Consider the following 13690-nt stretch of genomic DNA (forward strand, 5'->3'; position numbering starts at 1 on the left):
TACTTATTAAAAAAAGAAAAGAAAAAAAGAAAGTGAAGACCTCTTCCAGTAATGTGATAGGCATTATATCTGGATCCTTATCATCTTGTGTCAATTTCTATGGCAGAGGAAAAATAAATTGTATAATAAAAAAAGCCCTCCTCCCCCCCAGGAGACCAATATTTGGGCAGAAAAGTCTATAGACTAGCAATCAAATCCCTGCTTCCTCAATTTATGTAGTGACATGGATACTCTGCTCATTTCTGCAAGGCTGTTGGATTTGGTGGAATCTGAAACCTGCTGAATTTTGTGGACATGTAGTCATTCCAAAAATAGAGACAGATGTCACTCTTCTAGGTCTTTCTAGAGATGACCTATGTGGCATTTAAGGAGAAAGTGAGTGTCTCATCTCCATTGGCTGCATGGAGCACTGTCTGGGAAAGAGAGCTGGATCCAAAATCAGGGTTAATAGTGATTTGGCCCATGAGCCATAGAAGGAAAGAAAACCTCTACTAGATAGCAAAATTGTACATGGATACATCATCTGTATTGCTAACAAATTATGCAAATGCCTTATATATATTTTTTCCTGTTTATCCATCCAACCTAAGACTCTCCCCATACCTCAACTCAGCAAACAGGATTACTAAACACTTGGTTGCTCAGGCCAAAGACTTAGAGGAGTCATTTTGTCTTTCAACTCCTCCCCCATTATCAGCAAGTGCTGCCCTTTAACTATCTACAAAACATCCAATCTGTCCATTTTTCTCCATCTTCACTATTCTCACCCCAGCCAAAGCTATAGTTCTCTCTCCTGGATTAGTTGGCCTCCTAACTATTGTCTCTTCTTTCATATTCACCCCTCCCCCTTACAAGCTACACTATGGATCTTTACAGATTAACTAAGATCATGGGACTCTCCTGCTGAAAACCCTCCAGTGCCTTCCCATCGCACTTAGTACAAAACCCAAACTCTCTATCATGTTCCCAAAGCCCTACTCCTGGCCCCTGCCCGCCTCTTCTCATACCACTCTCCAGCGACATAGGCCATTGTGCGGTTCCTTGCCACAGGCCAATCTCTTCCCTCCTCCTCCTCCCCAGTGATCTTTGCACTGGCTATTCCCTCTGTCTGGTCCGGCTGCAGGACTGCAAAGGGCAGGTCTCTATAATCGTGGAGGTCTCAGTGGCAATGTATCCTTCCCTGACCACCATAAGTATCAGCACCCCCATCACACCGACCCCCATTTAATTAATGGATCGGCACTTGAAATTATCTTTATTTTAAAGAGGTTTTAATGTATTTCTGTCCCTTCTCCACCAGAATGTAAGCTTCGCAAGAGCGGGAACCTTGTTTCTGTCCACTCCAGTGACCCCAGCCCCTATAGAGCTTGACGCAGAGCTATTTCCTAAATGGGGCAATGCTCAGAGCCGCCAGCCACGGAACCGGCAATGATAATACAAGGTGACAAGGGCCGTGCGGGGCCCGGAGTCACTCTGCGGGAGTCGGGGCCCGTCTCCAGCTGGAAGACAGGAGGCTTCCCTACTCCTTCATTCCAGTCTCGCTTTTGAAAGGCTACGGGGGAGGGGAGGTTGTTTGTGCCCAAACAATCATCAACAACGACATTATTATTACTGGGAAGAAAGCCCAGAGGCGGCGTGGCCTGCCGAAGGGGCTGGGAGCGGGGCCGGGGCCGGGGCCGGGGCGGTCGGGTGCAGGTTCGGTGCAGCGAGGCGGGCTGGGGACGGAGGCGCGGGCGTGGGCGGCGAGCGGGGCAGCAGAGCCAGCAAGACTGGGCGCGGGCCGGGCTGCCGGAGAGCTGGGGCCGGCCTCGCCCGCGCCGCGGCTTCGCTTCCGGGTGAGGGGCGGGCGGCCGGAGCACTTCCGGGGCGGGCGGCGGTTCCGGCTGTGCGGGCCGCGCCGCGGCTGCTGGTCCCGGGCGCGCGGAGGGCGCGAGCGGCGCGCGGGGGCCGAGGGGGCGCGAGGCGGCGGCGCGGGGACTCCGGGCCCCGGCGGCGGCCCATGGGGCGGGAGGCGTGAGGCCGCGGCCTGCCCGGGGCTCGGGGGGTGGGGGGAGCGGGGCGGGGAGATGGATAAACTGACCATCATCTCAGGATGTCTCTTTCTGGCCGCCGATATCTTCGCCATCGCCAGCATCGCCAACCCGGACTGGATCAACACCGGGGAGTCCGCGGGTGAGCGGCGGGCGCGCGGGGCCGGGCGAAGGGACGGAGGGCGCCCCGGGCTGAGGAGAAACCGAGGCTGGGGGGGTCCCCGGCGGGGGCTGGTCTGAGGAGGAAGGAGGCGGAGAGGAGACCCGGGCCGGGAGACGGGCGGCCGGCGCTGAGTGGGGACGGGGACCGAGGGAGCGGCTGGTCGCGAGCGGGACCCCCAGGCTGAGGGGAGGGGCGCCCCGGGCCGAGGGAAAAGTGGTCGAGGAGACCTGGGCTGGGCTGGTGGGTTCCGGACGCGGGATGGAGGGACAGCACCCCGACCTGAGGGACAGCGGAGGAACGAGCTACGTTTTGGATTTAAAAAAAAAAAAGTCGTGGTAGGAGACGGGAGAAAACTGAGGCTCCCGGGAGGGAATTAGAAATCAGGCGGCGAGGCTGGGGCTGCGAATGAGGCAGCCCGTGGGGCAGGGCAAGAGCCGCCCAGAGCGCTGGTGGGCGAGGAGAGGCCGAGGGGGTCGGGTCCGAGTGCAGACCCCTCGCCCTCAGGACGCCGCGCCGGGTGAGAGGCGCCGACCCCCCGAGGCAGGGTTCAGGGTCGGTGCTGGGAGAGCCGGTGGGGTTGGCCCGGGGTGGGAGGGGGTGAGGGGCGCCAGCTCCGAGCCCCGCTTCCCCCGCCCCTGCCGGTCCCCTGCCCGCTTGGCAGTGTTTGAGACGCTTGTGGCTTCGGATTTTCCTTTTCAAGTGTATGTGGTTATAATTTTGCTTTATTTTAGGCCCGGGAGCTATAATAATACTAATAATAAACCTCATTTTATGGAGCATCTTTCATTCCAGCGCATCACAAAAACGCAGTAGAGATCTTAATAGTAGTTACAAAATTAAATAACACATCAGAGTTGCAGGCAGCCCAGCATCGGTGGCAGTGCGTGCTGTAACACCACGGAGCTGTAGGCAGGAGAGACAAGGTGGTGCCCTCGGGAAAGAGGCTGGCATCCTTCTGAAGGGTATCCCAGATGCATGCGCTTGCAAGATTTTTCTCTTGCAAGAGCCACTTCTCTCCCCTCTCCCTCCTCCCTCTCAGACCTGTGAGACCAAACCTTTAATTAATGTAAACAGCTGTCAGGAGAGCTGCTCTGAATTAAGGAATGGTCTTGTTTTTTAACTGCTTGTTCAGTGCAGGTGAAGGGACTATTGGGTGGGAATGTCAAGCTCCCTCCGTGAATAATTTGTTACAAAAACGTATCACTGTGCTGTCAAAACTTACTTCTTAAGTATCACTTATGGTTCTGTATTTATCCTGCAATATTTTTAGCTCTTAAAAAAAGCTGTAGCGGGGACATTTGTTGCTTCCTCCTCCCTCCCTTCTCTCCCCCAATCTAGACCTAGTAACACAAAATCATGCTGTCAGATTTGCTGGTTATTAAAATAACACTCTAAAGGATTCTGCTACTTTTCTTGCCTATGGAGTTTTAGCAGAGCTCTTAATTGTAAAGCATATAAAGATAGTATCAGGATGGCTTAGAATTTCGTGATCCTATATATAACTATATACTTATAACATCCAGTTCATGACCCGTTGTTTATTTATCCTATTTATATGTGTATGATTCCTTTTATGAGACTTTATTTGGGGCGTTACATACTTAAGGGCAAAGGGATTTCACTGTTCTAGCAGAAAGATCCTTTTTGCAAAGAAGTTTTAGGTGGAATCCTAATAGATAAAATAGACTAAACATCCATGGGAAAGTTATAGTGGAGAGAGGGACCTGTTATATAAAAAAGATAAGTAGTAGCATGGTATTCATAAGACGATGGAAAAGGGCAAACTCCTCTTATATTCAAAAGAAAGCAAGCATAGAATGAATGAGTACAGCTTCTTCAGATTTGTAGGCAAAGTCATCGGCTGTGAGTTGCCACAGAGATGAGAGGGACAGAAGTTCAAGGTTTAAAGGAAGTAGAAAATGATTGGGCAAAGTAAGTAGTTGCAGAGAGAGTATGCCAACTGGTGAAATAGTAGCACTGAAGCCTCGTTGGTGTCATGAGCATATAGTGTGATAACCTGTCTGCCCTGTTGACCTTCTTCAGTAGTACTCAGCTACTTTGGTACTGGTATAGCTGAAGTAAGTGAATTTTCCAGATGTTTTTGGAAATCAGGAACCATTGAAAAAATCTGAATGCCAATAGAAGACTTTATTCAGGACTGGGGTTTGCCAGATACATGGTAACAAAATGATAGAGCAGCCAAGGTGTTTAGGGTATTGGCCAAGGTATTGTAGTGATGGCTCACGGAATATCTGGATAAAGAGTGAAAGTAAATAAAGGAAAGAGCAAATGGTTTGGTCAGTTGAATAGCAGATGGTATATGGTCAGTGAAATAGTGGACCCAATAAAATTGAACACCAGTCAGAGTGGGAGTGATTGGTACAGCACAGTAGAATGGCAGGGGACTGTGGGCATAAGGACCAGAGTGTAGCAGTGGGGATATGTAGCTGAAGCTGGATGGAGGGAGTGATTTTTTTTTTTTTCTAACAGTTGCCCTTGCCATCTCAGGATACCCTTTATTTAGTTAAATATTCTGTAGCTAGAAAGAGAAATAATAGGAGATAGTAGGAACAGTAGGAAATTTTTCAAAATCAAATTTAACTCATATTTCTTACCTTAAATATGTCAGACAATTAAATGTCCCAAAACTTGGGATGACTAGGGTAATATTTTCTTGTTCACTATTGTGCTCTTGTGCTGTGATAAGATGCACCTGAACTTTGCCTGGTATTTGCTTGAGTTTCTGTGCTCACTGTACAGTTTTACCTGAGCAGAGATGTAGTCTTGAGTTTAAAAAATAAAATAAAATTACATCTTCCAAATCATTGAAATATTTATAAGAAGTTCATATAAGATCCCAGAGGTGACAGGACTAGTTTTATTCCAAGGTCCGCACAAAAGTGACTTATTCTGGCATATAATGTGTTGGTTCCCTTCAGTGTATTATATTCAGTCTATAAAAGTTTTGATTGTGATGTTTTCATTGCACTTTTTTAAATGGATAAAACATATTTTGGAAGTAGAACTCCTGGAGCTGAGGGGTTCTGCAGAATATAGTTGGAAAACCACTGCAGCAAACTACTAAGGGAAAGTTTCAGAATTCAAATGCTAACGTCTGTCTTGCTCTGTTGCCCCAGCTAGAGTGCAGTGGCATCATCATAGCTCACTGCAACTTCAAACTCCTGGGCTCAAGGGATCCTCCTGCCTCCAGGCACCACCACAACCCACTGGCTAATGTTTTCTATTTTTAGTAGAGATGGGGTCTCGCTCTTGCTCAGGCTGGTCTCAAACTCCAGAGCTCAAGAACTTCAGAGCTCAAGCAATGGTCCTGCCTGGGCTTCCCAAAATGCTAGGATTACAGGCTGGCCTTCAACTGCAAAATTGATCACTTACTAGCTCTGTGACTTTAGGGCAAATTCCTTAGCCTCTCTGTACTCTTTCCTCCTATGTAAAATAGGGATAATAGTACTACCCATTCAATGTGCGATTGTGATAATTAACTGTGTTAGTCCACATACAACATTTAGAACAGTACCTGACACCAATAAAGTAAGATATTGTTCTAGTTTATAAGAACAGTTGTCAGAATGTGAGTTTTGAAATTAAAACCCAGAATTTGTTACTGTGAGAAATGACACAGTTGGCTTAGAACACGTGAAATAAATGTCTTCCCTCTTGGCTTTGGACTTTCTCCATCAGTCCCATACTGTTTCTCATCTTCCAATCTGTTATCTCCATACTCTTTAATCTCTGTCCTCCTCAGCTTCTACTTGAACTACCACAGAAGGGGATGAAATAACAACATCAAAAAACTGAATAGAATAACTTCCTAAAAATCTCTATTGATAAACTATGGTATGGACCATACTCTGAACTGGCAGAGTTCTTAGTTTGTTTTTATTGTACTGGTCCAAACACAGAGAAAGTACATTATTATGTGTGGTAATATTTCATGCACTTGTTCTAATGGCTAATGGATCATGCACAACTTTTGAAGCTATGATGAAACATAGATTTTATATGTATGGGGAATACATGGGGGAGGCACTCTAATAAGTACCCTTAGCAGTTTCTATTAGTGTAACCAAAAATAGTAAATGGTGGATGAATATAATGGCAAAATTACATAATTCTGTTATACTGAGGTCAGATTTCTGCTGGTTACTGGAACCCGACATGAATAGCAATATCTTTCATTTTATATAGTGCTTTATAATTTTTGAAGCACTTTGACATCCATTACTTAATCTAATTCCTTAGGCTTTTTATATTTGGCTGATGTAAAATAGTCATTTCCACATTTTTTCCCACATGTCAATGCTTTGCACATGAGATTTATTTCAGTGTTGTGAAGACTCCCTTCAAGAAAACTTTTCATTGAAGTATTACCTATATGTTATCAATGCATACTTTTTATTTATCTTAAATGAGGTTCAAATTCTTCAGTGGCTGGAATTTTTGCCAGATTACGGAAGAGGAAAAAGAGATTTGGGTTTCAGTCTTAAAATGATACTCTCTCTTATGTCCAATCAGTTTCTCTAGAGTGGGTATCACATTCACATTATAGTCTGTCATAACTAAGTTAAGGTTAGTGTATTCTTCCTGAAAATATTTTCATTCTTGTTCTCTTTAAAATTATTTAGATGGGCTGTTAGTATTTAGGAGTCTCAAAAATTGACACCCTCTTCTTTGCTTATATTCTGAACTAGTTGAGGGGAAAAAATAAGGTATTTAGGGGCTAAAATATTATTATTGATAAAAAGGATATTGGAGAATGTCATTTGTATTTGGAGGCAAGAAACTTCCTACTCCTGAACCTCAAACTTGAACTATCCCTTCCCAGACAGAACTGGGAGACCTGCCCCCATGACTTCCAGCGTGACAGAACAGAGGACATGAATGCTTCCAAGGGCAAACACTGCATGTGCCCAGTTTTGTCTCCTAACCTGCGAGTGAAATGAAGTCACTCTTCCTGACCTGGGAAGGATTGAGTAAGGAGACACAAATAAGCTAAGAGTATTATGGTAACAGGGTTCTCTCCTGCTGGTCCCCCTTCCCTCATGGAAGGAAAAATCAGGAATAGAGAGAAAATTTTACCTGTTTAAAACCCAGGAAATGTCTGACAGTTTGTGAGGAAGAACTTTCTTTTTCCTTAAATCTAAAGATTGGCAGACACTTGGGGATGTGAAAGACTTGGGGTGGAAGTGTCATTTCTCGTTCTGCTACCTACTATCTTCTCCACATGAAATCTTGGTAAACTTCAGACAAGGGACTGTGGTGCTTGGCATCAGTCTCATAAGGTTTCACGATCTGCAGGTAGATCCTGGCTTACAAATTTAGGATTCCTGGTTTGAAATATTAAAATTACAAGCTGCCCAAGCAGATCCATTTACTAAATACTAGAAAATTATTAAATAATCTCTTTTCCCTGAATTGTGACAACTTCAATGATCACAAAGATGCTTTGGCATGAAGGAGCTCTGTAACATAAATTGATACACAAACCTATCTAGAACTTTATTTTGTTAATCACTTTGGACATGCCTTCTAAAGAAAAATAGATTTTAGTTACCTCAGAGGGCAAAAGTTTTGAGATTATGTTCTCCTTTAATTTAAAAAAAGTATTAATAAAATTTCTTTATTGGCCTTTTGCATCTATTTCTAGTAAATATCTTTTTTAAATAGCTTTATTAACATGTAATTCACATAATCATAAAATTCGCCAATTTAAAGTATATAATTCAATGACTTTTAGTATATTCACAGAGTTGTGTGCCACCATCACCACAATCAATTTTACCACTACTCCAAAAAGAAACCACATACCTCTTAGCCATCACCCCCCAACCTCCTAGTCCTAGGCAGACCCTAATCTACTTTCTGTAGATTTGCCTATTCTGGACATTTTATATCATCAGAATCTCTATGGTCCTTTGTGACTGGCTGAGTTCTTTCACTTACTGTTTTCAAAGTTCCGTATTATAGCATGTATTTCTTTCTTTCTTTTTTTTAAAATTTATGATGAAAAGAAATTTACTGCTTACAGTTCTGGATGCTGGGAAGTCCAAGGTCCAGGGACCTACATCTAGCAAGGGTCTCCTTGCTGCGTTATCCCATGACAGAAGGCTAAAGGGCAAAACAGAGAGAGGAGGGAGAGAGAGAGAGAGAGAAAGAAAGAGAGAGTACAGCAAGTATTTGTTTTCTTTTTTTTTAAGAGGCAGAGTCTTACTATGTTGCCCAGGCTGGATTCAAACTCCTGGCCTCAAGCAATCCTCCCAGCTCAGCTGAGTAGCTGGGACTATAGGTGTACAACACTGAGACCAGCTATGTTTTCTTTTTATTACCAAATGATATTCCATTATATGGGTAGAACACATTTTATTTATCCATTCATCAGCTGGTGGACATTTGGACCATTCGATTTCTTCCAAGAATAAAATTCCTTAATAGTAAAGTGGTACAAAGACTTTTTTAACTTTTTTTAAAGTGGTGGTATCAATATTGTTTATTTCAGCATACCAAGTAATAAGAACTTTCAATAAAAATTCAAAAACCAATCTTTTTATGAGATTCATATGACATGCTTAAAACTTGAAATCATTTATGGTACTGTGAATTTCACAGTGTAGGCCAGATTTTCCAATATGAGATTAGATTTCCTGAACAAAGCATTAATATTTCTTTTACAACCTTAGTTCCAAAAGTCAACTCTTTTTACCTTTACCAACAATGATATAACCACTTCAGGATGAAGGGTATAAGCTAGTAGGTTGAAAAATTTTGAAGAAGGGGAATTTAGGACTAAGAATGTAAACAGCTGGCATGAGTAAATGGAAATCATTAAAAGAAGGAAATTCAGAAAAAGAAATTACGGAGTGATGACTCTCGATGCATTCATTAGACTGGCCATAGTTGAATCTTTCGTTATGGCTGCCAGAGCCCCTGGTAATAGTCATATACATCAGTCCTCTACCGTTCAGTTTAGTGTGACTGAAAACAAATTCATTGTAATCCCTTTCCTGGTAAATGCTGAGTTTGTATTGGAGTTGCAGTGTCGTAAAATGGTTCTGTGGGATTTGGAGTCAGACATACCTAGATTTGATTCTCAGATTCTCTTTTTATTACCTTTATGATTTGGGGCATATAACTTGATTTCTCGGCTATAAAATGGAGATGATATACTCGCCTCAAAGGATAATTGTGAGAAAATGTGGCATATAAAGGATTAGCACATTGATACATAGTAAATGCTCAAATGTTAGTCATAGTTATTATTTATTATATGAAAGATCAAGACATCTGAATTTTTTTAGTGCTCCCCTTTTGTATTTTCTGTCTTATTATACCCTGCCTTATTCCAAAAAGGTATTTAAGGCAACATGGTGTGTCTGTATTTGAATATTCCTGAAACCCAGCTGGGTCCAATCTGGAAAGAGAGACTGCATAGTCAGTTGTAGTGGTAATATAAACTTAATGGGACACATGTAAGTACCAAAACTAAGGAGCACATCAAGTTTATATGTTTCTGGAACAGATTGAAGAGGTTTTCTAAGTGAAAGACAGCCTAGCATAGTGGAAAGGGCACACAGGTTTTAGGGCAAAACCAACATGTAGTTGAGTCCTTGTCACTATTAACTAGCCATGTAATTGATCTTAAGTTGCACTTGGAGGTTTTTTAACTAATATAAATCATATCACTCAGACCTGATTAAGACATCTCTCAGCACTTCCAATAGTTATGCAGGTTCAGACCCCAATATTCTGTTCTCCTATAGGTTAGAGTATTAACCACAGTAAATTGTGAAAATCATTTAGTTGAGAAGTTATTTTTACAGGAATGTATATCTAATAGCTGGTGGTCTGTAACACTTTACAGTTGGAGTATCACGTCAGTTTGTCTCACCTCAAAGTCTGAAAATGTGTTTGAAATATATGAGATAATTTTTTCTTTATAACCTGACAAACAGTATAATTGAAGATTTAGTTTATGGAATAACATTTTTTCTAGTTATCTTTAGCTTGTATAATGCAACTGTGGGTTTGTTTTTCCCATACCCCATTTCAATGCATCTTTAAGTAGAGGGCCAGCTTGCTTAATCTTATAGGAGAAATTTACACATGTAATAAGTGTTGCTGTTTAAAATTATTGTTGTTGCATTGTAAGAGCTTAATAGAGCAACCTGAATGGATAATTATTTATTTAGTGTCCTTGTTTGATATCCTCCTGTAAGTAAACCCAGGAGATTAGGTTGTACAGTGACAGCAGTGACATTATATAGGTATAAATTTCATATTTACATCTTTACCTGTCATGGTTTATGTAAACATGACATTCATATCTTAAATTTGGTTGTCAGAATGTTTTATTTTCAAGTTCTGAAGCTGTACATTTTGTTCCACATACTTTCTAATTCCTTGCCCAACTAAGCAGCTAGCTACTAAGAAGTTGAATAATTACAAAACCTGATCCAGTTGGTAGAACAGATTGGAAATAGTGGTTATTTCATCCTTTATCCACTGTGGTCTGATAAAAAAGTAATGTTTGGGAAAGCTGTTGTAGAAACACTAAAGAGATTAGATAACAGCCATGAGGAAACCTAAAGATCTTTGAATATCAAGGCACCTAAAAATAAATACCTGAATCAAAATCACTTTTCAGTAATGTATCTTTACTATGTAATTTGTTTATATGTTCTGTGTATATAAACTTTACTGTATATTCTCTTGTAAACTGTAAATTACACAGAAGAGAATCCTTGCCAGATATGCAGTGAGCAAGTAGAATGTGATATTCCTTTGGGATTTATTGCTTCAGGAGTTGACAAAATAAAGAGCATATGGCTTTGAGTGTTGCTATCAATGATACTTGCATGTATTTGTGAGTATGTACCAACCAACATGTACAGTTTGCTTATGTGAAGTTTCAGTGTATGGCTCCAATTCAGTATTGAAGCAAGCTGACATTTCTTTGAATCACTGCTTTATTTTTTTTTCATTAAGAAAAGGTTGCACTAGTGTCTTGTTATACTAGCTTTGCTATAAATAAAACGTCACATTTGGCATTTTGACACTTGCTGTTGTATATATTGAGCAAAAAGGCAGCTGTTGATTTTTAATATAGATCCGTTCAACTAGGGACCATATGCTATAGTTAGAGATTAAGCAGGAGTAAAGAAAAATGTAGTTGGGTGGGTCAAGTAGGAGAAGGGAAGAACGAAATTTCACTAGCTCTCCCCATTTGCAGTATATCCACATTAAGTTGTTTACCTGGAACATTGTTGGGTCTACTTTTAGCTACAATAATAGAGTTTCTTTTCAAAAATAGGCCCTGTTCATACCAGTTCTGCTGACCAGTCCACTAACTTCCAAAGGCAAAAAAATTTAAGGCCCCTTAGACTATCAAAGCTGTGACCATTTCATTTATTGAGTACCATTAGTTTGATAAAATAAATCTTTAATTTACTATGAATATTCCTTACATCTTCCCATAAGTATATCCTATACCACTGGACTTCATTCCAGACTGTCTCACAACAAATGCTATTGAAGTATTTGTGATCTGCAAGGAACCTGTACTGAATATTCAGAGGGATTATATTTAAGCAAACGAAAAAAAAAAAATTTTATTCTTGAGGTACCTGTTCTCTGGGAAAATAAAATATATATATGACGAGGTGGTCAGAGAGGTGGTGCAATTTGAGCTTAACAAATGATACGTTTAATAATGAGGAAAACCTGGGCAGTACTTGTCGTTGAAGATGGAATGGCATGAGTAAAGGTAGAGAGAAGACAGGCAAATTTCCATTCCAGCCCATTTCTCTACATTGCTGCTATATTTATATTTCTAAACGACAAATAGAATAATAATAGTAAATACTTAGATAGCATTTACTTTGTGACATTCTTTTCTAGGCACTTGACACACGTTAATTAATTCAATCCCTGCAACATCCCTCTGTAAGTGCTGCTATTAGCCCCACAGAGATACAGAGAAGTTAAGTAACTTGCCCAAAGTCACACAGCTGATCCTGGCTCTTAACCACTGCATGTACTTGTGCCAGAAACCATCAGTGACTTTTCATCTTCCACAGAACAAAAGGCACTCAAGGATTTTTACAGTATGGCTCTAACTTACCTTTCCAACTTTAGACTCTGCCTTCCCTGCATGGATCAACATTCTAGCCCCTCTGTCTTACTTTCTATTGCCTAAATCTGTTTTCTCATCTCTAAGTCTTTGCTTGTGTTGTTTGTTCTCAACCTGAGATGCCCTCTCACTCTTCCCAGTCCCTGTTTTATCAGTATCCTACCCATCTTCTAAGCATATTTCAATTGCCATCTTTATAAACATCTCTTTTGATTCCCTTCCTAAAGTGATTTTTTTTTCCCCTTGGTAACACCTTGCACATTTTATAGTAGCATATCTGTGTCATGGTTATTTGTGTGGTACTTGCCTATGTTCTAGCATTTTTTTTTCTAGTATAGATTTTTTAAGTTCCTTGAGAACAGGAGATATGATTTATCTTTGCACCTTACGTAGCATTTAGTCTAAGCTTGCATGTGGCAGGAAAGAAGTGGTGTTACGGTTGACACTAAGATTTTGAACTTGGGCAAAGGAATAGAACTGGGAATTTTGGAAAGTGAGGTGATTATGAAAGTGAGGAGTTTGGTTTAGACGTGTTCTGGTTTGAGGTGAGAGTATAATATGCAAGTGAGAGGGACTAGAGCTCAGCAGACAGAAAAATGTGGCATTCTCAGTCTTTTCACAAGCATGATACTTATATTGTTACAGGTATCAAATTATTGTTCAGTAGCTGCGTATCCTCAGAATTTGGTCTTAATTTTTTTGAGATGTATCAGTTGGTTTTTATTTGGAAAATGAGGTCCAGCTACTGTATAGTCATTCCCAACTTTAATATTATAAGATGAAATGTAATTTATAGGTTGGTTGGTTGATTCTCTGGGTCAGTACAGAAGTTAGGTTTCAAGGCTAGCACATAAGACCATGTTGTAGCTGAAATATTTACTTCTGCAATAACAGTAAAATAGTAGAAAGTAATATAGTTGCTTTACTAATAGCATTTTTAAAAGATACAAAGGAATGAGAGGGTAGCTTATTTCTCTAATTCTTCATCTGTTTGACTTCAAAGCTTATAACATTCCTCCTATGTGATATAGATGTTTCACTGAGACTCTTCTTATATTTGTCAAGAATATTTTAGGGGTTTTTTTGGAGGGGGAGGGGGAGGCATACAAACTGCGCTACCAGCAAAAGAAAAGAAAGAAATTAAAGGAATTATAGAGAATGTATGTTTTAAGAGATTTCCTGAAGTGAAATAACCGGAGGTAGAGTTAACTCCGTGGAGATGAGGCATCCATGTGCCTGTGATATGTGTAGCGTGTTATGGTGGGGGTGGACCTAGAGAAGATGAGGAACTTGTAATGGGTAAGTGATCTCTCTTTTGAGGAAGCAAGATGATAACAGAAGACGTTGGATCCC

The 13690-nt window shown here is 41.2% G+C and overlaps 1 protein-coding gene across 1 annotated transcript in view; it reads left to right on the plus strand.

Annotated features, from left to right (window-relative positions):
- Window positions 1–2015: 2015 nt before the first annotated feature.
- The window catches only part of MOSMO (modulator of smoothened), a 53392-nt gene continuing 41717 nt past the window's right edge, over window positions 2016–13690 (plus strand). The window contains exon 1 of the mRNA XM_045542762.1: window positions 2016–2172. Coding sequence (XP_045398718.1) covers window positions 2067–2172 — 106 coding nt within the window. The 5' untranslated portion in view covers window positions 2016–2066. The remainder of the gene's footprint in view (window positions 2173–13690) is intronic.

Source organism: Lemur catta, chromosome 2, assembly GCF_020740605.2.
Source record: "Lemur catta isolate mLemCat1 chromosome 2, mLemCat1.pri, whole genome shotgun sequence".
Classification (NCBI taxonomy): domain Eukaryota; kingdom Metazoa; phylum Chordata; class Mammalia; order Primates; family Lemuridae; genus Lemur; species Lemur catta.